At 30.0% G+C, this 25,734-nt stretch overlaps 1 protein-coding gene across 1 annotated transcript; it reads right to left on the bottom strand.

Annotated features, from left to right (window-relative positions):
• Nucleotides 1–918: 918 nt before the first annotated feature.
• Nucleotides 919–19,755, bottom strand: LOC144838665 (nuclear receptor subfamily 6 group A member 1-like). The gene is made up of 5 exons (XM_078694099.1): nt 19,483–19,755; nt 16,881–17,745; nt 6,590–6,642; nt 5,703–6,432; nt 919–4,822 (listed from the first exon to the last, which is right to left on the bottom strand). The coding sequence occupies exons 2-5, from the start codon at nt 17,740–17,742 to the stop codon at nt 4,611–4,613; spliced, it is 1,857 nt and encodes a 618-aa protein (XP_078550225.1). The 5' UTR covers nt 17,743–17,745; nt 19,483–19,755; the 3' UTR covers nt 919–4,610.
• Nucleotides 19,756–25,734: the final 5,979 nt, after the last annotated feature.

The raw sequence follows: 25,734 nt of genomic DNA, 5'->3' as shown, positions 1-25,734 counted from the left end.
GTTAATTCTCAATATTAATAGTATCAATTTCCAGATCATTCTTCTTTTCTGTCACCATTCACTTCAAGTCTCCAATAATCCCTTAAATCACTTTTGCATAAGAGATATTGCAGTTGGTAGATAAATTAAGAAGTCTGTAAAATTAAGTTTAAACATAAATAATCACCTAATATGATATATCTGTAATGTTTAGTAGTAGTAATGCTATATCATCACTTCACAAATGTGGTAATTGTACATTAATACATTTTTTAAAGTATGAATTATGTTCTGACTTGCTGCACTGGCCAATCTGATGATTCTTTGTGAAATTCAACTACTGTAGCTGTTGGCTATTTGGGATTATTTAGTAGAAACAGACCCATTAATTAAACTATGTTTTTCTTATACCACTGAAAATAATAGTATTTACATGGAATGACAAGAACCCCAGTAGACTTGCCCCAAGTATGTAATTTTTGTCTTTTTTATGTTGTCAGTCCACCAGTCAGCATTTTGATTTTTGAGTATTATATATATACTTTACATTTTTGTATTTTATATTGGCTTATATTTTATAGTTTATTTTATTTTCAACCTGTTATTGGTGTTTTACACTGTTGGCTTGAAATAAAGAATAAATAAATAAGAAATATGAAATGCCAAGTGTGCCAAAATATATTTTTTTAGCCAATATTAATAAGTTGAAATGTTGTCTAGAACCTAAACTAGAATCCAGGCACCTTCACCTTTTTTTCACGATTACACATGAACATGATGATGTTATTTCCAAATAGATGGTTGAGGTTTTTCAGCTTCAAATTTGTTAACACACTTTGACCTATTTTAAGCTTTCAAGTAGAGCCAGCTATCCATCCCCCATCAGCTTGAAATAAGCAGGTTTTTATATGCTTCACCAAAAAAAACACATTAACTCTGTTTTTCTTTTTCATACCTTTTTTATTTTCGCAACATTTTCACACAATGAATTTAAACTGCTATTTTGTAATACACTATCATCAAAGCTACGGAAACTCTCACAAAACAGACATATATATACACTTACTGATCAATTGTCTTTGCACATTAAAATTTTTGATGAGGTACATTTGAAGCCGAGGACTGCCAACTAAATTTTTTCAACATAAACTTTAAAGCATTAAATGGAGACACATTTTACCCTTCATAATGTATTCTAACCAAATGAATTGACATTGCTGAGATGTCTGCCACAAAAAAAACCCATTTTCTTCCAATATTTGTATTAACAAATTTAAAGTTTGAATTAAGACATGTATAAAACAATATTTTGAAAAAATCTACCAATAAAGAACAGTAGGAAGTGTATGTGGAACTTCTCACAGGTCGACTGTGAGGAGTGCCTATTCAGTTATGCCTTTCCTGATGTACAGTTGAATTGCCTTTTAAAAAGTACAACCAACAAAGAGACTCAATCAAGCATACTTAGCAGCTAAAGCCGACCAGCTTTACTATTTCCTATTTGTCCCAACATGTAAGGAAAAAACCCAATTATATAGGCCGCATAATTATATGGTAGACTGTTAGAAAAACAGTGGTGAAAAACCGGAACTATATAACTTAAAAGGTAACATGTAATACATGGCCTTCACCTTTGCAGTCATTTACCTCAATTGAAACTCTTTTATCCTTGTGTGAGTGAAGTTCAATATAGATCTGAATACATATATTTAAAGTAAAATAATGTGTACATTGTAAACACTATTAAATAGTTATATGTTGACATTCAAGATACAACCCATGAGAGCTATACAAGCAAGCATTTCCTCATAATCACAATATTCATGACTTTCAGTATGTTCCAATTTAGAATGCTTTTATCACCGACTATTTAACAATGTTGTGTGTAATGAAATACCCCCTGCTCGCCTTTGTAACAAAAAAATAAACAATTTAAACCAAAATGATCAATGCGGTTACAGGATAATAACATTTTTATATATGTAATTGTAATAAAATCTGAAACATGGGAGTTTGTCTTTTGTCTTTTTATGAATAGTTTAATATTTGAAATATGCATGTTTTTAGGGCAAAGGTGAATTTGAAATACAATTTGACCTGGAAAAGTTTTATCTGCTATAAAAATCTAGATTTTATTTTGTTTAGGGACTATAATAATATAACAATACTGTTATACGTTATAATTAATAACCAACGGATCTTTTAAACGAATACATCTACAAGGCAATTATTCAAAATAATAGCCTTCATTTTGTTACGTCAAGAAATGTAACTTTCAACAGTTAATAAAGAATCCCAGTTAAATTGTAACATAGAAAATAGAAAAGTATACTAAACAATTATACATAAATAAAGACTATAACATAATAGACACCATTGTCTTAAATAGAATTATTTAAATACCATAAACTTACAAAAATTAACAAAAAGAAGTTTTATAAATATGAAGGATTTTATATTATCTGTTGCAACAACAATATGTACAAGTAGCGGTTTATACCAGTAATTGGTAGACTATTCAGTGGTAGAGTCAAATGGACACCTAAAACGTGTTGAAAACCCTTTCTGATCCGAAAGAACTAGTCTATTTTCCAATAGGCAAATTGTTCGTGTGAAACAAAAGCTCAAGATTTATACACGCATGCATAGAGAGATTTTGAAGATGGAAACAAGAATACGCATGCGTATAAGCTATCGCTTTTAAACAAATTCGCCTAGTAGAAAATAGGATTAAGAAGTTAGATAGTGTTTAGATGTACAAATGGCACAACCACTGTCTCTAAGCTGATGAATTATTCATACCTAGAAACTACAGTACATTCAGCTGCAACCAACTTTGACCTTTGATTCAGACAATATCAATGTACTATATTTACCCTAATTATGTCATAATAAACATTTATTTAAATAAATAATAAATATCTCCTTAAAATTCATAATTAATACTATTCAGGGGTGAGATTTTCTTTCTATAGATAATAAAACAGATGTATAGTTATCTCTATACCCTGTTATTTACTAAGTATACAACTTAATAAAACATAATTATGTCTGCATAGCATTATGTAGCTGCAGTAGGTATTGTAATAAAGTTTTGATAACTATTAGTTGCTAACATTTTTATAATTAGCTGCTTCTGTATAAAATAAAATAAGGAGAAAATCAGCATTTTCAAAGATAAAAATTTGTCAGCTGTTCTGGGAGAAAACAAAAATGTAACCAACAGTTGCATAAAGTAAAGATATCTGATTTTAGTAAGCTGCGTATTGGCGAGTCATTGAAACCATTAGCTGCAATATCTTAAGTTACAATCACAAAAGACTCAATCAAACAGAGAAGCTATGGCTAAAACAGAGATTCCTCTATGCGAGTTGAGCTTTCAAGAATACAATCTACCAAATAAGCATATTCAACATTAAATGGTTTACATATTCAAGATTACTTTTAAAAATGTACTGTCTGGATGAAAACTGAAATAATCTAATACAAGATTATTTTATATTCTGTACATATATAACAGTTAAATATTGTGTAGACTACAAAATAAACTTATTTGTTTAAGAAGTTTCAAAATTATCACCATTTTAAGAGACTGATATTTTGAGATCTCTTAATTTGTTTAAAATCTGGTTTTACAAATATTTTTTGTATATTCAACAAAAAAACCCAAAATATGGTAAATAAAATGCAGGACTTATGATGTTATTACTAGATTAACTGTAGCAAAATATAAATGTTCCATCCAAAATTGTGTAAATGCAATGCAGTAATTCATTGACAGTATATTTTTAAAGTAACTTGTTTTTTAAAAATGTATTAAAATAAAATCTGTAATGCATCTTGTTTTAAACGGACAACAATCAGCTTGTATTTAGTTGTTTTACATCCAAATTGGTTCATTTACAATGAATAACTATATACAATCATTTGACTACTTGAAGTAATACTCGGCTAGATATAACTGTGTTCTAGTTTGCCAGTAGGCTAATTGCTGAATAAATCAATTGCTATACTTTTTGAGTTCCCAACAGGGAAAAACAGCTCATAACAATCAACAATGCAACAGCACTTTTTAACACATTTTTCAATAACATTACTCCTAAAGAGTACATTTTTTGGTAAAGCTATACTGTATTTAAACAAATAATTAACAATTGTATTTTTTTTTTCATTTTTTTGGTAGGAAGAGGATATATATATATAATGATTGATATTTTTTTTCTGCATCAACTAGCAATAAATAATATTTTAAACATTTTACAGTTATTCTAAAAACTTTCCAATTTACGAAATGTCTTTGGATAATTTTTCAATATAATTTCCAATTTTCCCCAATAAAAAAAGACAACAATTTAAAATTTTAAAATTGGCCATCACCATATAACACCCTTTACAATTAACAATTAAGTCAGTAGACCTTTGTCTTCATTTGTTAGCCTGGCGTCTTCTAAATTTTAATGCAACATTGAATTATTTGGCAAAACAGTCCCCTCCAAGATGTTGCCAAATTACAAGATTAAAGTATATTCATGCTGCACAGCTCGTTATACCCACTGAAACTTAGTTAAACATATTCATTTGGTTAAAACCTCCCATACTTTTAGCGTTCCCCATACTTTTAGCAACGCACTCTAAGACTTTGCCATCGCCATTGCATTCAAAAGGTAAGGCATATAAATGAGTTTACTATGTAACAACAATTTGGAACAAAGCCGTAACTCAGGCAATAGGCTCATCATATCATCAAAACGATTTTCTTGATAGTTTACTCGTGTGTAGTCTTCGAGGGCTAGAATGTACGGTGTTTGAACAGATTGCACACTTTCTTCCTTGTTTGAAGAATCTGCAAAAAAAAAAAGAATGTATCTGTTTAAAAGTCAATCATAGAAATATAACCAAAAGGGAGAAAAAATTAAATTAGTTTGGTACCAAAAATTTGCAATTAATAAAGATAATTGTGTATTTTTTCTATTTGATTTAAAAATCGTTGATTTGTCAATTTTATTTATTTAGATTCAATATTCTAAGCTCATTCTTAGTATTCAGAATACAGTAGCCAATGCTAAACATTGTTTAATTAAAAAATTTATTTAAAAATATTATTATAGAATTACTTTCAAAAAGTTTTATTTAAATATCTATTTTAAAGATCATAAAAAAAGCACCTAAAAAGATTAACATTAGACAATAACCAAGGCTAATGTATTAGCCAAATCTCTATTGATTTAAACAACAAGTAACAATTCCTTGAGGAAGATACATTAATCTTTTACCAGGATACAGAGTTCATACAATTTCTATTTATTAACACTGACAGAAAATATAAAAGTTGGCAGTTAATCAGCAATGTCATTTGGAAGTGGATAGAATTAATATGTTTATTATTAGGGGATATTCAAATGTCAATGATGACATAATAAAGTGCATAAGCTTGTTTGGGCATCTTAGAAACCATGAAACAAAAGTTGAGAAAATGACTAGTTCAGATAATGCATCACAAGTTTTATCTGGATGATACATATAGGGCTAGAAAAGTAAGACTAATTTCTTTAATCTGGGATGTTCCTATACTATACAGGTTTTTGTTGTCCAGTTTTAAAAACTATTGAAAGAAGAAAAGGGATGTTTTATTTATTGTCATATTATAGGAATTGCCATTTGACATACACAAAAATGTATAACAATGTACTGTATGTATTACATTCTATTACTATTATTATTACCTTGATGTAACAGGATTATAACTTTAAGTAACAGGTATTCATTGCGTGTGATACTTATTGTTCTAAATGCTGCAGCGAGTTTTGTTAACCTTTCGACTACCTCACCCATTTCTTGCTGAAAATTGTCCATATCTAGTTTTAAATCAAGTGTTTTATTCATATACTCCTGTAGCCTTATAAGATTCGCATGAACACAATGTTCAAAGCTAAGTCCTTTTTCCACATCACTATTCTGTTTGAAATACATTGCACGGGTGGCAGTACACAGTAGAAGGAGTTCCTGCCACTTCGTTTTTAGCATATACGTATGCTCAACGGCCGACAACTGCGTATAAAAAGGAAGGTGTTTAACCCATTGCACCAACTGGTAAACAAGATCTTCTCCGAGTGTACAAAGTAGATTTGCAAAACTCTTATCATTAAAGTTGCTCAATGTGGTACCAGAATGTTCTTTGCTAGACAATTTTGAAAGTGCTGATTCTGTTTGTTGCAATACTTCAATAAGCTGTGCTGTTTGCGGTCTTAACTGTCTTAGTTCAGCGATAGGCTTGTTTGTTGGTATATGATTCATTACGTGCTTAGATTTTCCAGCTTCACGTTCTGCCTTGATTGCTTCACGTGCAGCTTTGAACGCTTGCTTCTGTGCACGGTTCTTGCGATTTAACTGTGCTTTCTGTTGGGCCATCAACTGGAACTTCTTCCGTAATTTGTCATAGTTCTTTGGCTTGCTCTGAAAATAAAAATAAATTGTATTATTTTAACAATCTTAAATTCAGTTGCTCAGTAGGGCCTACTACAGTTAATGTGTGGTGATGTTGAATACCCAACTCCCCTGTACCACATAACATTCTTCTTTATTAGTATTTCAATTTATTATCCTACCATACCTTGTATGATAAACCAGTGTTTCTTCCACCAGGCATTCGATCTTCACGAACAGCTGTAAACAAAAAAAAGATTTGCTATTATGCCAATGAAGTAATCATCTATACCAGAGCACAGCCAATCGTACATTTACTTTTATAAATTATTTATCATGTAAAATTTAATGTATTAAAACTCTAGTCCTAATATGTAAGTAGTGTAGTAGTACTGTAGTTGAATTATATATATTTGTTACCTAAAAACAATTGAAAAAGTCAGATATTTTTAGTGCGAGTTCTAATGATATCAAGACAAGCAGGTTAAAACAAACAAAATCAAAATGAAAACTAAAGACTCGGAAACCAAAAAAAAAAAAAAAAGTGGCACTTGTATGATTTAAGAAAAACAATTTTAGTTAATTTGGAATGAAACAATTATTTTTTTGACCTTTAAGAAGATTAAATTATTAAACTTAAATTTCCTTGATAAATCCCACTGCCCTTGATAGAATGACACTGGACATCCAATACATATGGTCAAAGGTCAAAGGTTAGCTTATCATGGTCATCATTGGTGTACATTATTACAATTTTGCAGTACCTGTACCAAGTCTCTACTCAACCCAAGGATAATTCTGTTTCATTGATAGAGGTTTATAACTTTAAATGCCAGGGTCTTTTAATGATTGGATTTATTGGTATTGCTGAGTTTCACAATATTATATTATATGTCTTCTTTTTGTCTGTACCCTACACAAATAATAATCGAATGTTGTGATTTTATTGGAATTTGGAATTTTAACAGAAAAGTCCTAGCAGCTTGAAAATCAGGGAAGGGAGGTGAAACAATTATTTATTTTTTTGGCCTTGTCAACCTTCATATTATGCAAATAGAAAAGGATTAAGAAAACTCAGCTCAGCAAAAAAAAAAACAATACAAAACTGGTAGGTATTTAACATGCAGTTACGTAATATTGAATGCATTCATCAATGAATGAATGTACAAATTGCCAGTTATCTGACCTTCTTAAGGATGGACAATTGACTAGAAGTAGTCAGTTATAATTGTACATCACAAAACAATAGGCTGATAATGTTTGTAACCTTGGATGTCTGAATTTGCCTAATAAATACCCTTGAAATGTTAGCTTTCAATCAGCTGGGAACCTTGAAAGGTTATCAGTGGACAATTAATTGACCATTGGTCAGTGACATGAATGACTTGTAGTTACAAAGGAAATCATTTTGTTTGATTCATAACTTTATTTTAGTATTTTTCAAAATTTATATCGTTTATGCATTTTTTATTTTGTGTGCATGCGTTTATCAAGACTTGATCTTAAACTTTTTGATTTGTATTTAAACTCATTTTAAAAAATAATGTTGTACTGTATTACAGTTTAGTATTATCTAACATTACCATCTAAACAAGTTATAATAGATGATTTATTTCAATACAAAATGTGAAAAACAGGAAAATTAACAGGATAACAAGAAACTTTGTAGAGATCAATAAGGATTATGAGAAATTACAACAAACTTCACTGAAATCCTCCAGATTATTACATCAACAATCCAGACAATTTGTCAAGATCAATTTTTTAAATTAACATTTCCTTATTTCAAAGTGTATTAAATTAAATAACACTTATTTCTTATACTGTAGGATTAATATAGCAATAACATTCCAATTCATTAGTAAAAATAAATATTCATTATTTTAATATTTATTAATTTGTTATATAACTCTTTGTAATTTTAATTAATGTATTCAACTATGTGTACATAACTATAAATAATTTATCATGAGTACAGGTATATACTGTATAATATTGTTTGATAATACCAGTATGTAAAAAAAATCTACATTAATAAAACATAATGTTAATCCTTGCCATTTGATTGGTTGATTTCGTATCATGTGACATGAATTATTTTCCCCTATTTCATGTAAAAATTTTGAAATCGTTGTACGATACAATGGGCATGACTTTTGTACGACCAGAAGAATGTAGAGTGCGCTGTCGTAACTATAACTGCTCTGCTCAACCAAAAAGCTCCGACCATTTGAATGGCCTAGCCTTCAAAAAGTATGTGTTATAATAAACAAATGTTTTGTATTTTGTGGAAAATATTTTTATGACTTGAAAAATTGACCGTCATGCTATCAAAATTCCCTATTTTTTTAACATGATAAAGCAATATAATTGAGTTTGAATAGTACGGAGTATAGAGAGCAGACTTACCAATAATAATAATATTTAAAATCGACATTAAACCAATAATCACATGTCTGTGTAATAAATTTGAATATCTAGAGTAAGTGTAAAAAATTGTGTACAGTATTTGTGCACCAATTGTTATGCAAACTAGGACACACATACATAATCAGACTGCTAATGTCTTTGTTTTATGCTTTCATTATATTCATGGTCAATAGACTTAGGATGAGTTAAATGAACTTAATTGCATGTAACAATACAACAGGAGTACTGACCAGCTGAGCATAGCCTTTTAACATCATTTGTAATGGGATGTTGTATGTGTATTGTCCAGTTGTGTCCTTACTATGTCTGGCTTTTCTCAGAATCTGACCATGAGATAGTGTAGGTTACCTGATAGATGGGATAACCCAAGAACAAAGACCTTTAAAAGATTATATAGTAGAATCTCCTAAACTTGTAAACTTTCCATGAAAAACAAACAAGGCCAACAATTCATCTCTGAAGCAAATATTAATGAATAATTTAAGTAAATCAATAATTTGTGAATGCAAGTCTTTCTTTTTCTGTAGAACTTAAAAGATATTAAATTTTTAAGCAAAATAAAGAAAAGCTAAACATGAATTGTGTATATAAAATGATGAAGATGAGAAAATCTGTAAAACATTGCCCAAATATGGAGATAATTGATTCGAACATACTATTTAGTCTATATTATTTGCTTGGATCAGAAGCAGGCCTTTAAATAATACTGTACTGCAGTTATTAATATAATTTTAATTGTTATAAAACCTAGACATAATAACTTAAATAAAAGTAGAAATAAAAATATATTTAGAAATTAAAAAATGTATAGTACAGTATAGTACTTTTTAATATTAAAACTATAATACTGTTTCTCTAATTTCCAAACTCCAATTTTGATTATACAAATTATACACTAAGAGAAATAATATATCACATAATATTCTTTTGATACTGTAAATTGTTTTGCAATTTTCAGTAAATAACTTAAACTATTGATATTGTTGTTTTATCGAGTAATTAATGATCCATTTTTATTGATATCCTGACAAGTAACAACTAATTGTAAGCTGCAATACCATACAAGGTTCATTTATCAGGAAACTTTAGGATAAATCCCTCAAATTATTTCTGATAAAAACAGACATAAATGCAATTAGCACATGGAAAATAATGAAGAAAATACCCTTAACTGATTGATGAGAAACTTCAGCTTGAGAGGTTATTGCTCCAAAGGTCATAACTGTGCCAGTAAACTTCACAAATGCACATAATAACCTTTTCATATCTGGGCTTTTATTTCTCTAATGATATCATTTCACAAATTTGACAGGTTGAAGCTGCTTTATATAATAATTATATAATAGAAATTAAAATTTGAAACTGTATAAAATATAAGATGACAATTTTTATTATTACAAAATTAATAATTAGAAACACATCTTGATTTATTTTTATATCCTTAATTTTAAAGATATTAAGAAGTTATTGCATTGTCTTTTCACATTTGTTTTTGGGAAGGAAAATAATAATGTACAGTGTTGGTCATTTAAAAAGCAATGCAATTGAAATACCAGTCCAACAAAAGAAATTCTAAATTTTTAATGAAATCTTAAAATTTCCATTGGTTCTTGAAATATGGAACTTTACTTGTCTGATAATAGTGCATCTTCGTTTAAATATTTAACTATTCGTCCGGTATATTTCATTTTACCATCATCGCTGGCAAGGCGAGAGTGAGCGAACAGAGTTGTTTACACTGATGGTCATTGGCTAAGGTTCAATAACATAAAGGTCATCTTATAAATTAATGTTCAGTTTTTACCACTCATTTTCACTGCATTTGACCTAGAATTGCGCAGGTTCACTATGGTCACATAGGAAGTTAAGTGTACAGGCTTAACGCTGTGTTAACTTAATTTCTAAAAACCTTTAGATATTGAACCTGTTTGTATGTATTTGATCACAACAACAACTTTACTGAAACTTAAGTATTTTATTACATAAATCAAATGAAATAGATTTTTAGTGTGATGTGAAACGCACGCATTTTAGTTACTGTAATATTTAAGCCTAATGAATGATAAATTGATTTTACAAACTTTTGAAAAATACAGGTAATATTCGATAGGATTATGATATTAGAAAATATAAGAATATTATAAGAATACATTTTTTTTCATTAAAATTAATATTTAAATAATCATAAATTTATCAAAATCATTATGAAATTAAAATATTCATTTACATATTTTATAATAGACGTGTCTTATTTTCAGGACAAACTTTAAAAAAAAAAAAACTTTATTATTCATAAATTGCAATAAATTTGATGGGATTATGATGAAAAAAATGAATAATTTCAATATCATACTATAGTTGTTTATAGTTAGTTTAATAGAAATAATATTTTAATAATATCATAAAATTATCCAAATTATTATGAAAATAACAAATTTTATTTACATATTTTTAAACATGATTCATTGATTTGTAAATTGTATTTCATTTCAAAATTTATATAATAGTGTAATAACATACTTTCCAATTTATCAAAAATGTTCATAACATCTATTCTTAAATTATGGAATTTTGTTGATCATGAATATTGTAGTCAACAAGCTGATTATTAATAGCTACAATATGAATAAAGATGTTACTATTTTGGAAGATATAACTCATTTAAGTGTTCATTGCTAACTAACAAAATAAATGTTGTTTCATTCATTTCTAAAATGATGCACTTTGATCCAAATACTTCTGATTAACCTACTTCCTGAACAAACAATTTGCTTTGAATCAATAAATTACTCAAGGTAAATTAATAAACATATCTTTGCTGTAGATGAAAATTGAAATGGCAAAACTTTCAATAATTATTTATTTAATAAATGCCGAGTTTGTAATCAATGTTGGTTTTCATTTGCTTCTGAGTTTTTCAGGCTTAGTTCTGTTATTAAATGACCATGTCCTTGATACAATAGTGAATGACATTAAATAGATAATAAAGTTCCAAGGTTCTTGTCAAGGGTTTGTTTGCTGACCACAAGTAGGTGTGGTTTACTCAAATCCATTTCTTTCAAACATATTCTGAAAACCCCAGACTTCTCTAGAATTTAACATTTAAAAAATTAAAATGCATTTCACAGTACTGTACTTTTACATTTTTGTTTCAATATGTTAAGGCTGACAACATTAATACTCAACTGTTTCAGCTGCCATATTGCTGTTTTCACATTTAGGCAGAATGTCGGCATTGCCGAAATCTTGCCGACGCTCCCAGACCCCAGACTTCTCTAGAATTTAACATTTAAAAAATTAAAATGCATTTCACAGTACTGTACTTTTATATTAATTTTTGTTTCAATATGTTAATTTTTAAGGCTGACAACATAATACTCAACTGTTTCAGCTGCCATATTGCTGTTTTCGCATTTAGGCAAAATGTTGGCAGCATTGCCGAAATCTTTCTGACGCTCCATCCAGAGTCCAGAGTTTTAAAATGCATGAATTTGTTGCTTTTTAACAGCAGATTTGTAAAATCATAAAGCAATTTTACTGTACTTTCAATAACTAACATGTAATTATGTTTATACTGCAGGAATAATGGATTTAAATGAAATTCATTTGGAATTATATTTAACAATAGGCCTACCACAATAATATATTTAACCAATTTTGTGTAAAAAAAATACCTGCATAATAGATGAAAAAAGAAAGAAAATTTAATGACTTTGCATATAATATGAGAATATTGATTGTTTCCATGTAACTGCTGTTTTGAAGGGTAAAAAGGATATTGACTTACGATAACCTTCAATGCAATGTTAGAATTAGTCAAATTTAGTTCAACAACTAAAGGTAAAACAATTTTGATTATTAAAATTTAGGTCAAAAATGGAATTTAGGAACAATATTCTTACATTTTTTGAATGGATTCTTTTATAATAATTTTGAACGATTTAATGAAATTGTTTCTTTTATGCAATGACAACCCAAATTTAATGTTTTTGCCTAGTTAATTTGCAAATTAAATACAAAATAATTTTGTTTTAACCCAAGTTTTTCCCACATAAAAAAACCAGGCTTTTAAAGCTACCACAAATCAAATTGAAAACAGACAAGGAAGTTGTAAGGACAAAAAGTCAAAGTCCGATTTGGTGAATAATTAATAAGAAGAATCATTATTCTTATGGTAATGAGTTAGGGGCTTATCCCTCTCTACAATAGCACAATTAATACTGTTACACAACTGTCTGAAAAACAAAGGTTTCTTAAGGTTTAGGGTATTCCACTTTTATCATGGGAGATGTTCTGAAATAGCTCATAATATAGTATGGTCGAAAGAAAGAAAATTTGAAGAATATTTATTAAGAATATCACAGGGTGGGAGAAATTGATGAGAGATTCTAAAAGCTCAAATCATCAATGAGTATTTTTCTTGGTGCCTGTTTAGACCTACTGTATAGAGTGTTTTGGTTAAAACAAGAAATGCATTGAGTATTTTCAATTATTTGCCTGTTCAGACCTGAGTTATGATTTAGTATAAAACTCTAGAAAAAAAAAGCACAAACCATTGATACAAAACCAAGTAAGCCTGGGTGCAGTACAAATTTTGCGGGAAAAAAGTATAGGAAAATTTTTTTCTTTTTTTCTGATAGAGTATACCATATAGAATGTCAGAAAAAAAATCCCCATCCCAGGGTCTTGGGGAAAATTTTTTACGGCACTTTTAAATTTTGGCCTATATAACACACACAAATGCCTATTAACACACACAAATACCTATATATAGGGGATAGGGAAAACCAATTCACGTTTTTTTTAACTTAGAGTTGTGTTATGATGATTAAAATTAGCTGAGACTTACTTTAATAACTACTTCTCATAGTAGTTGATAAATCGAGTCGATAACAATGACATCATCATGCCAGAATCCAATATGGCGTCCAATTTGGCGGAAAAAACAGGGTATTGCTAAACCCCGCAAACCCTTGCAAACCTCCAAAATAACATAGCAAACCCCTACCAAACCAACATAAAAGTGATTGAATCATGTAGTGTACGACCCACTGGGTATATCCATGTAAAAAAAAAATTAAATTTCTACTGTTAACTACTTATTTTTGGGGTAAAACATCATTTTTTGGTCAAAAATGATTGCTAAACCCTGCAAACCTCCAAAAAAACATAGCAAACCCCACCGAACCAACATAATAAAAGTGATTGAATCATGTAGTGTACGACCCACTGGGTATATCCATGTTTTAAAAAAATAAAATTTCTACTGTTAACTACTTATTTTTGGGGTAAAACATCATTTTTTGGTAAAAAATGATTGCTAATTTTTAACCAAAAAATGACGTTTTATCCCAAAAATAAGTAGTTAACAGTAGAAATTTAAATTTTTTTTTACATGGACATACCCAGTGGGGCGTACACTCCATGATTCAATCACTTTTATGTCGGTTCGGTGGGGTTTTCTATGTTTTTTTGGAGGTTTCCAGGGGTTTGCGGGGGTTTAGCAATACCCTGTTTTTCCCGCCAAATTGGACGCCATATTGGATTCTGGCATGATGATGTCATCGTATCGACTTAATTCATCAACTACTATGAGAAGTAGTTATTAAAGTAAGCCTCTACTAATTTTAATCATTAAAACACAACTGCAAGTAACAAAAACTGTTAATTGATTTTCCCTATCCCCTATATATAGGTATTTGTGTATGTTAATAGGAATTTGTGTGTTTTATATAGGCCAAAATTTAAAAGTGCCATAAAAAATTTTCCCCAAGACCCTGGGATGGGGATTTTTTTTCTGACATTCCATATGGTATACTCTATTAGAAAAACCAAAAAAAAATTTTCCTATACTTTTTTCCCGCAAATGTGTATAATAATTGTTCTGCACCCAGGCTGAAACTACTGTATATAAGATGACTGCTGTTCTGCTTTTGCATGAAGTTTGATGTACGCATGCACGCTTTGACTTGCGTAATATGGGTATAATGGTGCGTGTTGTGCAGTGGGCAGAATTTAAACAAGCTTCTGATTGGCTTAATTGTGGCAGCGTTTATTGTATTGGGAACGTTCCGTAAGTTGAAAATATTATTTGGGCTATGATTCTATTTCACAAACTACGGATCTTAGGCATAATGTACTGTACCCTTATCTATTTTTATTAGGAAACAAAATTGCGATATACTAAAATCAACATAAATTGTTACATGTATGGTATAAAATCGAATAGTGACTTATATGTGATTGATTACGATGAAGATGGATCATAAGTTTTTTGTATAAAAGGTTAAAACTACCAGCAAATATCATAGAATCTTAATAAACCATGACTGACCTTTTCAGGATTTGCACTCTCACATTGTTACATAATATTATAATAGTTCATACTACCAAGTAAATATGAAAGTTTTCCTAATGATTTTATTAAATTTTTAAATATTGAATCCCAAAATTATTGCATATACCGTAAGTTGATGAGTGAACTTTTGAAAGTTTGTGATATAGTGTTCAACTTATTGACTCTTTAATAGGCATTTATTATTGTCAATTTTTTAGTTCAACAAAGCATTTTCATTTTTTTTCTTAGCCCTTAGTCTTTTTTTTTTTTGGAACTGTATACTCGTCTTTATCTGCCAGACAACTTGCTTCAATTGCTTATTTTAAGGAAGCTTTAAAAGTAAACTCACCTTTTTAACTCATACCTTTCTTAGATTTCTGGCATGAAGCTTTTGCATTAAATGCGCAACTGTGTTGAAAGCCTGAATTATTATGATTCTGAAACAAGGCTCCTTACCTGTTTCACATTATCATATAATGTTCCTATTTTAAGTATTCCTAAAACATTATTTTTTTTCGAACAATGTATATTTACAGTAGAAAGTGTGTACCAATTCACTCATCTTAAAACATTCTCCAAGGTCAACCATAACCTTTGTGTACTGATGGCTATTCTCTAAAAATCAATACACTGGACATTAAAGATTTTGAATGGTCATTCATGCTAACAGCTTCTGCATAATGATTGACCAATCTACTGTTCTATACACACAATTATTGTGAATGTGAATTATTATGATTCTGAAACAAGGCTCCTTACCTGTTTCACATTATTATATAATGTTCCTATTTTAAGTATTCCTAAAACATTATTTTTTTTCGAACAATGTATATTTACAGTAGAAAGTGTGTACCAATTCACTCATCTTAAAACATTCTCCAAGGTCAACCATAACCTTTGTGTACTGATGGCTATTCTCTAAAAATCAATACACTGGACATTAAAGATTTTGAATGGTCATTCATGCTAACAGCTTCTGCATAATGATTGACCAATCTACTGTTCTATACACACAATACAATCATTTGGCAATAATAATTAATCATTTTCTCTTGACCAACTATCGGTATAATTTACAAAATAATCAATTTTAATAAGTTGTTGCTTCTGGTGTTGTTAAATATGAACTATCAAATTATTTAATTCAAGTAAATGTGTTATTAATATTATTTACACAATATCTACTAAAAAATTAAAAAGACCTAGATTTTCAAAAAAATACTTATTCTAATGTTTGTTAAATTATTGATTTGGCAAATTGAGAGTCACAAACACAAGAGAAAGGCTGTCAAACATTTGAAAATTAAACTACAGTACCCATAGTGGCTTTGTGAGGTTTTCTTATAAAGGACACTGTGTTAAATTCTTCTTAATAATTTGTTATTTGTAAATTTAATGTAACTTTTGGAACTGTAACTTTTTGAATGTTGTGCAGTTACCGTTTCTGCTTCTTTGGCCTTTAATCTAACCCTAGCCATCTGCACAAGCTTGGTGGTCTAGAGGTGTGAATGGCAGAATTGTGATCTGGAGGTTGTGGGTTTGATCTTAGCATGAGTGTTTCCAATGTACAATCATACCAGAGTAGGGAAAATACAGATCTGACTAATTAATTTGTTTTTCTAATTTACAAAACAAGTTGGTTAGTTCTGATCCAGACAGCCTTGATATGTATGTTGATGTATTATGTAACAAAAATCAATTAAAAACTTACCTTCTAGCATCATGCCCATTTGTAAACACTTTTGAAATCTACAATATTGACATCTGTTTCGTTGCGCTTTTGTGATCTCACAGTTGCCACTGCCGACACATGTATACACACGTTTATTCTGAACAGTCCTTTTAAAAAAACCTTTACACCCTTCACATGTGATTATGCCATAATGAAGTCCCGTGGCACGATCATTACAGATCCCACAAAGCATTAGTGATTCTTCATCTTCAATGTCCGAGTTGCTTTCCTCACTTTGACCTTGACTATCCATCCCAGATGATGTCGAGGATGCCGTGTCCGAGCTCTGCGTTATCGGCTTCTGGTCAGCTTCTTTTAAAAATGGTTGCGCTTGGTAAGGAATTTGCGGCGGGAATTGAAAATGTGACGCACTACTACTTGGAATCACGGAGTATGGAGAGCATACAAATTTGTTCCCTCGCATCGGTGATGGCATAAACGGGGCTGCAGGACTGGGGATTCCTGTTGGATGGTGCCCTCGTGGTGACGAAAGTCCAGAATATGTTGCAGCAAGGTTCGAGATGACGGGTTCGAAGCTGCCAATTCCTGCTCTCGATGTACGAATCAGAAGCGATTCTCGTGCTGAAGCACTTAACGGAGTGGGTAGCATTCCAGGCATCACTAACATCGGTGGAGGGGGTAAGTGATGAGATCCGTGGAAAGGATATTTGTTTAGTACGTCCGATTGTGTGAACATCTCTCCTTTGATAGGGGATGGTGATTTATCGTCTTTTAAATATAATTCGCTCCAGCGTTTTGACGGCGGTAATTTCTTCAATGGTGGCGGTGTATCGTTATTATTTGTCAGCTGACATATTGTCTCATCACTACATCTCTTCATAATCTGAAAATTTACACAAAATGCAATATTTACTAACTAAACAAGAAACACTTATAAATACTACATTACAAATGCAAGGTTTTCATCCAATAGCGGAAAAGTAACTTAAATTTGCATATTCTATTTCTTATCCAATAAAACAATTGGTTGATATAAGACTAATAAAATGATATTAACTGCTATTGGCTATATGAATATCCAATGCAACACCAGTTACATGAACTGTAGTTTTTATGTGAATACCAAAAGTCATATCAATTTACATCATAAATTATAACCTTTAAATCACAAAGAATAATTTTACAGAGGCAAACTAGCCTATAAAAAATAAATTAATATTATAATTCTTTATACTTAAATAAAATAATATATTATTTTTGTACTGTTGTAAAGAAATTAAAAATCACTGAATACATATTTTATTTTAAATATTTTTATATATTTTTTTACAATATATACAAAAATGGCTGGATCTCAATGAGATACAGATAAAAAAAAGCAAAAAGCTAAATAAAAATGATAAAGTAAAATAGCTTGAAAGAAATTGCAGAGCTTTTAGGCAACACTAACCCTTCATCATTGCATTAAAAATATATTATTATAAGCTTTTCAAAATTAATATAATTTTAAATATAATTTAATATATTCCATTACCTACCTGTATGTTTGAAATATTGACAAAGTGTAAATTTGAATTTTAAAATATTGCATTTTCCTATGTTTGTTCTGTATACCAAGCATATCTATATTGTTTTTTTGTTAAATTAATTTAACTAGAAATCACAATCCAACAAGTTTGATTTGATATTGAAATTTTGCAAATCAAAATGGTATACTGATACAATACAACTATCAAAGCTACTGTATATATGTATTTCTTTTTGTAAAAAACATCGTCGATTTTAGGTTCTCTTTATTAAGGGACAAAGACAGAAACCAATAAAAATATGAGAGTAAATATACAAAAATAATTATTAATCCTTATCACTTGAAAAATTCTAATTATCTTCCTGTTAATATTAGCTTTCATTTTAAATAGACTTTTTAGAGTTAAATAAAGATTTCTAATTGAGGACATCATAACACACATCTTTGTATTCAATATTACAATGCTTAAATATTATAGATAGGTCTACTCAGCTAAGTGGACTGTATTATATTTTAGTTATCAATATATTGGATGATACTAGGTAATTATTTAATTCAAAATAATAAGGCATAACTGTACTAATAAATAATGCTGATATTAGGTCTGTATTGCAACATATTTTAATTCATTTATTAATATTAATATCATAATCATTTAAATTTAAAATATACGTTTTATTGTAACTAATATTACGATTACACATTTGTTGCCATACTATTTAGATTTTAATTTTTTCTCAAATCAAAAATGTTGCTCTTATCAGCTGTACTTGTATGTTTGTAATATAAAAAATATATTCAAATTAAAACAAAACAATTAAAACAATGGATTTAAATTATTATTTATATAATAAATAAATTATAATAATCTACTAGTTGCTAAATATATGTTCAACTTAAAATTAAATAAATAAATAATAACGAACAATAACCTTGACTTAAGTTAGACTACTTTCGCCGGAATACCAGCAAACAACGTTCAGCCGTACATCTGCTTAGTTTAAAACAAATAGTATTAAAGACTATTTTTTTCAGTTTAAAAATCTCTATAAAATATGCCAACAAAATATTAAAAACATTTCTACGACTTACCGATATATTGGTCAAATGTGTGCTTTGTAAAGCAGTTTTGAAAGTGTTTTAATGTCACCTCTTGCGAAAGTAACGTCTGATCGCATGTAAGCAAAATTGTATACTCAGGCAAATGTAGGCCTAATACACCAACGTTCACAAGTTCAGCATGGAAATAGGCTATAAATACAATACGATTATCCGCCGTGCGTTGCAACTCGAAAGTGCAGGTTAATTAATTATGCATTCAGATCGGGCAGCGGATGGGTGAACGACCGAAGACAGAAATGTCATGCTGACCGTTGACTGAGAGTTTCTAACCACCTTGTGTGCCGCTGTCGATTGCCACAGCTAGAAGATTTAACGGAGTAGCCAAACAGCTGTGATTTCTAATGAATCTTTACTGTAAAAGAAGGTGCAACGACTTGGTTTAATTTGTAGAGAATATTGAGAACGACGACTGTCTGATTTTCTCTTGTGATATTAAAGAAGATTCCCCTGTTTTGGTTGTGGAATGGTCTGGTGTAACCTGTGGTCACTCGGTTAAGAGGGCGCCCTATGACATACTGACCGGTCACCAAGTCATTGTCCGAAGTGACCAATACGGTTAGAGAAAAATCGTTATACATTTCAATAACAATAAATATGGCAAATATTCAATTCCAGGCAATTGGGTACACATAAATTCGGGATAAATTCGATACCTTGGCAAAAATCTTTATTGACCTTTTATTATTGGTGGATATAACAAAACATAAGAGGAATTAGGCCTATGTTTGAGTTTTAAATGTAATAATGTAAACTTTTATTTTAAAATTTAATGGTTTTAATATATAATTTTTGGTAAATGGTACGGTAAAAGGAGAATGATTTTAATCCGTTTATAAATTCCCTGTCCGACGCGGCGACATATTTTAGCTTCTTTGAATATTATATTTTGTTAAACTTAAAACACAATCGAAAACGTGTTTTTATGTTTGGTTAGATTTAATAAAAGAAAATTGTAAAATTAACAATAAAGTTTACCTATTGTACGACCTCATCTTATTAGTTGACATACCCTGAATGTGAAATGAAGCGACGAAGTGCTTTCACCGCAAACAGAGAAGGTCACTGCCAAACCGTGTCGCACTTCTTCAATAAATATATCAAAAAAGCCAAATAATTTGTACTTTTTCTAATCACTTAGACTCGATAATTTAACAGACAATGTTAAATGACATATTTTAGTTTTTACAAGTGACTTTTAAAAAGTAAGGCTGCATCGTTTCGTAATTTATAAAGCTCGCAGGAAGTTTCTGCCCGGTAGCATGATCACTTGAACCAGTCTGAGCAAATGGTAACAAGCTGATAAATCCACCGGCTTTCATGTTGCTTGTCGCTGTATAATGAAAGCTTCCCATCATTTCCACTGCAAAGGCAATGCCCTCTCTTGACTAATAGACCGCAACGCGCATGCTCTATCACCGCCTGCCGCTATTGAAGAGGAAATATATTAATGATTTTTGTTCCAAAAATATCGTTGCTTGTCTTATCAAAGAACCCATTTATTGTGAACAAATAAAGCAAGTAAACGTACGTCATGACTATGGATCAGACGGTATCGATGACGGTTTATCTAGGTCGAGCATTGTTCGTATTCCAAATACTAAATTATGAATATAAACAACGGTCTTTCATCATGCAGGCGAATGAATGATAATAACATATTCATACTATTTTCTTCATTAAAAGACTTCCATATACGTGTTCAGTTACCGTTACTCACACAATAAAATTAAAAATATTAAATTGGCCTACTGTATGGTTGGGTCAAGATATTCGAAATAGAATTATAAAATAGATCATAAATGCTGAAAATATTTTTTCTTCGTAAATTAAAAAAAAACTATTTGTAGAGTTTCACACACGTATAGGCATACGCCGAATGCACGAGAGTTAAGAGCGCACACGAACGAGTTAGTTCGCGCAGTGCGGCACTGACGGTAGTTAAGTGTACGCACGCGTTAAGCAGGTGCGCATACCAACAAATTTGCAAAAAAAACACGTACGTTTGTATTGTAGTAAAAGTAAAGCCAAATTTTATTTTAGAAATTATACTAAAATATTATTTCTTAATAGTACTGTACTGTAATTATTTAGTCTTAAAAAATATATAAGTTTATACCCCGTTTGTACCATAATTAAACGTTGTAATTTGTCAGATCTGAATTGAGTAAACAACACTATTTATTTATAAACCTTTAATTAGAATATGACTGACACATGCAACGAAAAAATTTATATTAAAGATACATTGTACTTTTTATACAAATTACTGTAGCTTATTTCGTGTAATCAAACAAACATAACGCGTGGGTGTGTAAATACGTTGCATTGCAGTATAATTGCACAATACAATCAACTAGTACACTTTGTTGTATAGCGCCTCACATCACCGACGAAGCATGGAAGCAAGTGTAGTTAGTGTCGGCTTAAAGCGCAAGGTTCAGTATCTAGGTTAATTCATTCTTATGTACATGTATCGGCCCACTCGTATAACCTCGACCTTGCGCGACCGTGACTTTGAATACTACAGCACGACTTGTTTATCCGCGTTCTATTTTCGTTCGCGACTGGAATGTTAGTGTGAGTCACCGAATTCATCTAGCCTCGATCACTAATATTACAATTTGCACTATGTTTTTGTTATCAAATTCTAAACGAAATCGATAGAAATGTTAGTATAAAATGTTTTTATGGTAAGAATATATTATTTGAGTACATTATTTTATATTTTAAGACTTGTATTATGTTTGACAATTTTTATTTTATTACAATTCTGTAAAAGGTGATCCGCGTTCATTGAGTTCGCGGTCAGGTTCACGTCAAGTTCACTCGGGTAACACAAAAAAGCGGGTCGCGCTTCCTGCTCAATTGCTCGGTGTTATTGAACTGCTCTGTGCAGACGAACATTTCCACATTTATGCGCAGTATTGCACTTACGATGTTGTTGATTGGGACTTAAGCGAAACAAGAGAAGTGAATGATATACAGATATTATGGTCTTAGATTCTGAATAATATTTGCGAAAAGTCATGTATTTATTATGCTGCACATACTATATGCTATATATTTATACTATTTTTCTGTTTTTAAAAACAATTTTTTTAGAACGTTCAATTTATTTTGAGTGTTGACAAAGTGTGCGAGGCAAGCGGGGCATGCGAGGCGCGCCGAATATTTGTGCGAGGCATCATTTTTATCATTTCCAAAAGTACGAGGCATATAGTTTAGAATTTCTGAAGTGTGAGATATATCTTAACGTGCTATAATAATAATGCAATGAATGATAATATATAAATCAATTATTTAATATGTCTAAATTAAGTATAGTTAAATCTAGATTCGGTTCCCCACCCATGACTATTAGAGGGTACCCCCGTTTTAGAAATTCTCGGTTTTAATAATAATAATAGTAAATAACAATTCCGAACTCACTCTCTGAATTTACTGATTGAGGCCTGTTGTAAAGTTATTTAGATAGCCAGTTGGTAAAACGTTAAATTTCATACATTAATTTGGGTAACTCTTGCATAATTTCATAAATGTCTTCAATTACACAAACAAGAAGAAACTTTTCTTTTAAATATTCCACAATGTCATCACATATGTTTTCACAAATATTACACGAACCTTCTGAGAATGTTTTTATTTTTGTTTTTTGTTTGTTTTTATATCAAGTGTTTTCTTGATTGTTTGTTTTTATTGTTTATAAGAAAATGTAATAAACAGATCAGACATCACAATAGTGTGAACATCATGTTTGTCAGCGGAATGTTAATCAGCATTGTACTTGTCACAAGTTTGTGGTCGCTGTTGTAACATAAACCTGTAACAGGCCATCATCGTATGGGTCAAGATCATCCAGGGACTACGCTTTATTCCAGCCACATTGCATCCAGGGTCCATTAAAAAAAACACCCACTCGATCACTAGTGTGTATTCATTCCTTTGAATGATGACCAATCATTGTCATGAATGGCCGAATAGGTACATACGATACTCGTGGTAGTGGTATAACCGTGTACAATTGAAATAACTGTCGCTAAAAGGAATGTTAAAGATTTTGAGTATTGTCCCCCTAAAAAAAAATTATTGAACATTTTTTTGTTGAATAGGCCATTTTAATGTCACATAATAGTTATCCACTCCACCAAAAATTAGATTGAGAACAATTATTTACCTGAAAAAAACTGTAATTTAATGCAAAAAATAGTCAAATTGGCTGCCAGCCAATGGATTTTAGGTTGAATTTTGTCATTTTATAAGTGAAAACATAATTTTTTTTTTCTACAGAAGTGATTAACTACAAAATAACCTATTCAAAGTCTAATTTAATCTTCATTTTTCATGTTTTTGAGGGACAATACATCTTTAACAACAAAAAATTACTGATATTACAAACATTTATTCATTATTAATAAAAAAGTTTTTTGTTGTTTGCAAAAAAAATGTCCTTAAAAAAAGACCTTTTTTACCTTACCTGTTTCTGTTATAAAGGTAAACCTCTCAATAGTAATTTGTAAAAAGTAAATTATTATATGGAGGAAACTTTAAAGATATATTGTCCCCCCAAAACATGAAAAATGAAGATTAGGCTTAGGCCAGTGAAAAAAAGATTTTAATAAGATTTTACTTCTGTTTCCATCCTCTTTTTTCCTTCTCATATTTATATTAAGCTTCATATTTTTTATTTTTTTATTTCATCATATAATACATTACAAAGGAAAAACATAATCAAATAAAAAATTGAAAGCTTCATAATTTGATAGTTTTTGTTGTTGGACTGAAATAAAGAAATGACATTCTGATAATTTATTAAATTTCATGTTTTAGGCCTAATTATAACTTAGACTGGTTTTGTCTTTAAAAACAACCCCAAATTGTATGTTTAAAATCATTTTGTGTTCATGTCTGCTGCTGTCTTCTTCTTAACTACGGCAGAGTGAAATAACTGTTAATTTTCATCAACATATTATAATTAGCATCATTGTGCTTTCATCATCATTATCATTATGGCTCATTAATTATGATTATATAACACCAAATTATGTTCAACGTTGCGACTGTTGAACTCTCATACACGTGAATGAGATTACTAATATTTATGTATAGTGTAAGATTGTTTTGTTGAATAAATACATTTAATACTCATTGCCGTATGACGATAAATGTGACGTGGCATTATCTACAAAGTCAAATGACTAGACAATTTCCATTTTTATCTTGATATGTGTTTATTTTGTCGTTATATTCACAACAATTTCCGCGTACACCTTGTTTTTACCTTTATCATATATCCTCTGAAGTTTCATTTTTAGTTGCTATTTTTTTTATATAAAATTAATCAGGATTATACATTAACCCACACAGGTAGCAATGCGACTGCTGAAACTATTTTTGTAGGCCTAATTAATATGTTATTAGCATGTTCAACATGTCTTCTTGATTTCTTTCAATAACGTTGCTAGTCTTGTTTAACAATGTGTTCAATTAAACATTAATTTTTTTCTATTACAAAACAATATGAAGATTAACAACAAATAATACAAAAAAAGCAAAAGCCAAAAAAAGTAAACAACACAGGAAAACATTCAAACAATACAGAAACTTGTAGTATAGGCTAGTCTAAAAGAAAAAACAAATAAATACTAATTATATTCAACCTAATGAGGCAATCGGAAAGACGTTTAACTTAAAATGTAGAACATGCTGAATAAAGACAAACATTTGCCAACTGAAGAAAAAAGCAAGAAACAGATTGTCTGAAATGCAGGGAATCTATTTTAATATTTAGAATTGGGCTTAAGTTATTATATCATACCTTTCAATTCATCGAATTTAAATGGTTGTGCTTGCATTGTGTACAGTGATATTGCCTATATCTTCAAAAATTAATGCTTAGTATATAAATATACTTGACACGGTGGACTTTGAAACGAAAACTAAATACGGTAATTGAGGAAATCCAAGTGAAACAAGGTACAGTCACAAACATACCACATGCAATTACTAAAGCCTTGGTATTATGAGCACTTATACGTACGAATTACGTAAATGATTTCACTTATACGTGCTACCAAAAATATAGCTAGTGATTGATTATTGGATAAATAAAATATTGATTTAATCGATCGATTAATTGATTGTCATTTATGTATATACGTTTTGACTCCTTTTTTCTGGTGGAACTATAACCTTAAAGCCCTCTTATAGGATTCTTTAAGTTTC

The sequence above is a fragment of the Antedon bifida genome, chromosome 3, assembly GCF_963402885.1.
Source record: "Antedon bifida chromosome 3, ecAntBifi1.1, whole genome shotgun sequence".
Classification (NCBI taxonomy): Eukaryota; Metazoa; Echinodermata; class Crinoidea; order Comatulida; family Antedonidae; genus Antedon; species Antedon bifida.
Note: the sequence above shows the minus strand (reverse complement) of the source record. Positions and strands in the feature narration are given on the sequence as shown.

Excerpts from the sequence above, each read along its gene's own strand:
- LOC144838665 (XM_078694099.1), bottom strand. The coding sequence starts at position 17,742 with ATGAAGAGATGTAGTGATGAGACAATATGTCAGCTGACAAATAATAAC. Across the intron at positions 6,643-16,880 it reads AATGGGCATGATGCTAGAAG|CTGTTCGTGAAGATCGAATG; the intron begins GTAAGTTTTTAA and ends TTTTGTTTACAG. Across the intron at positions 6,433-6,589 it reads ACACTGGTTTATCATACAAG|AGCAAGCCAAAGAACTATGA; the intron begins GTATGGTAGGAT and ends TTTTATTTTCAG.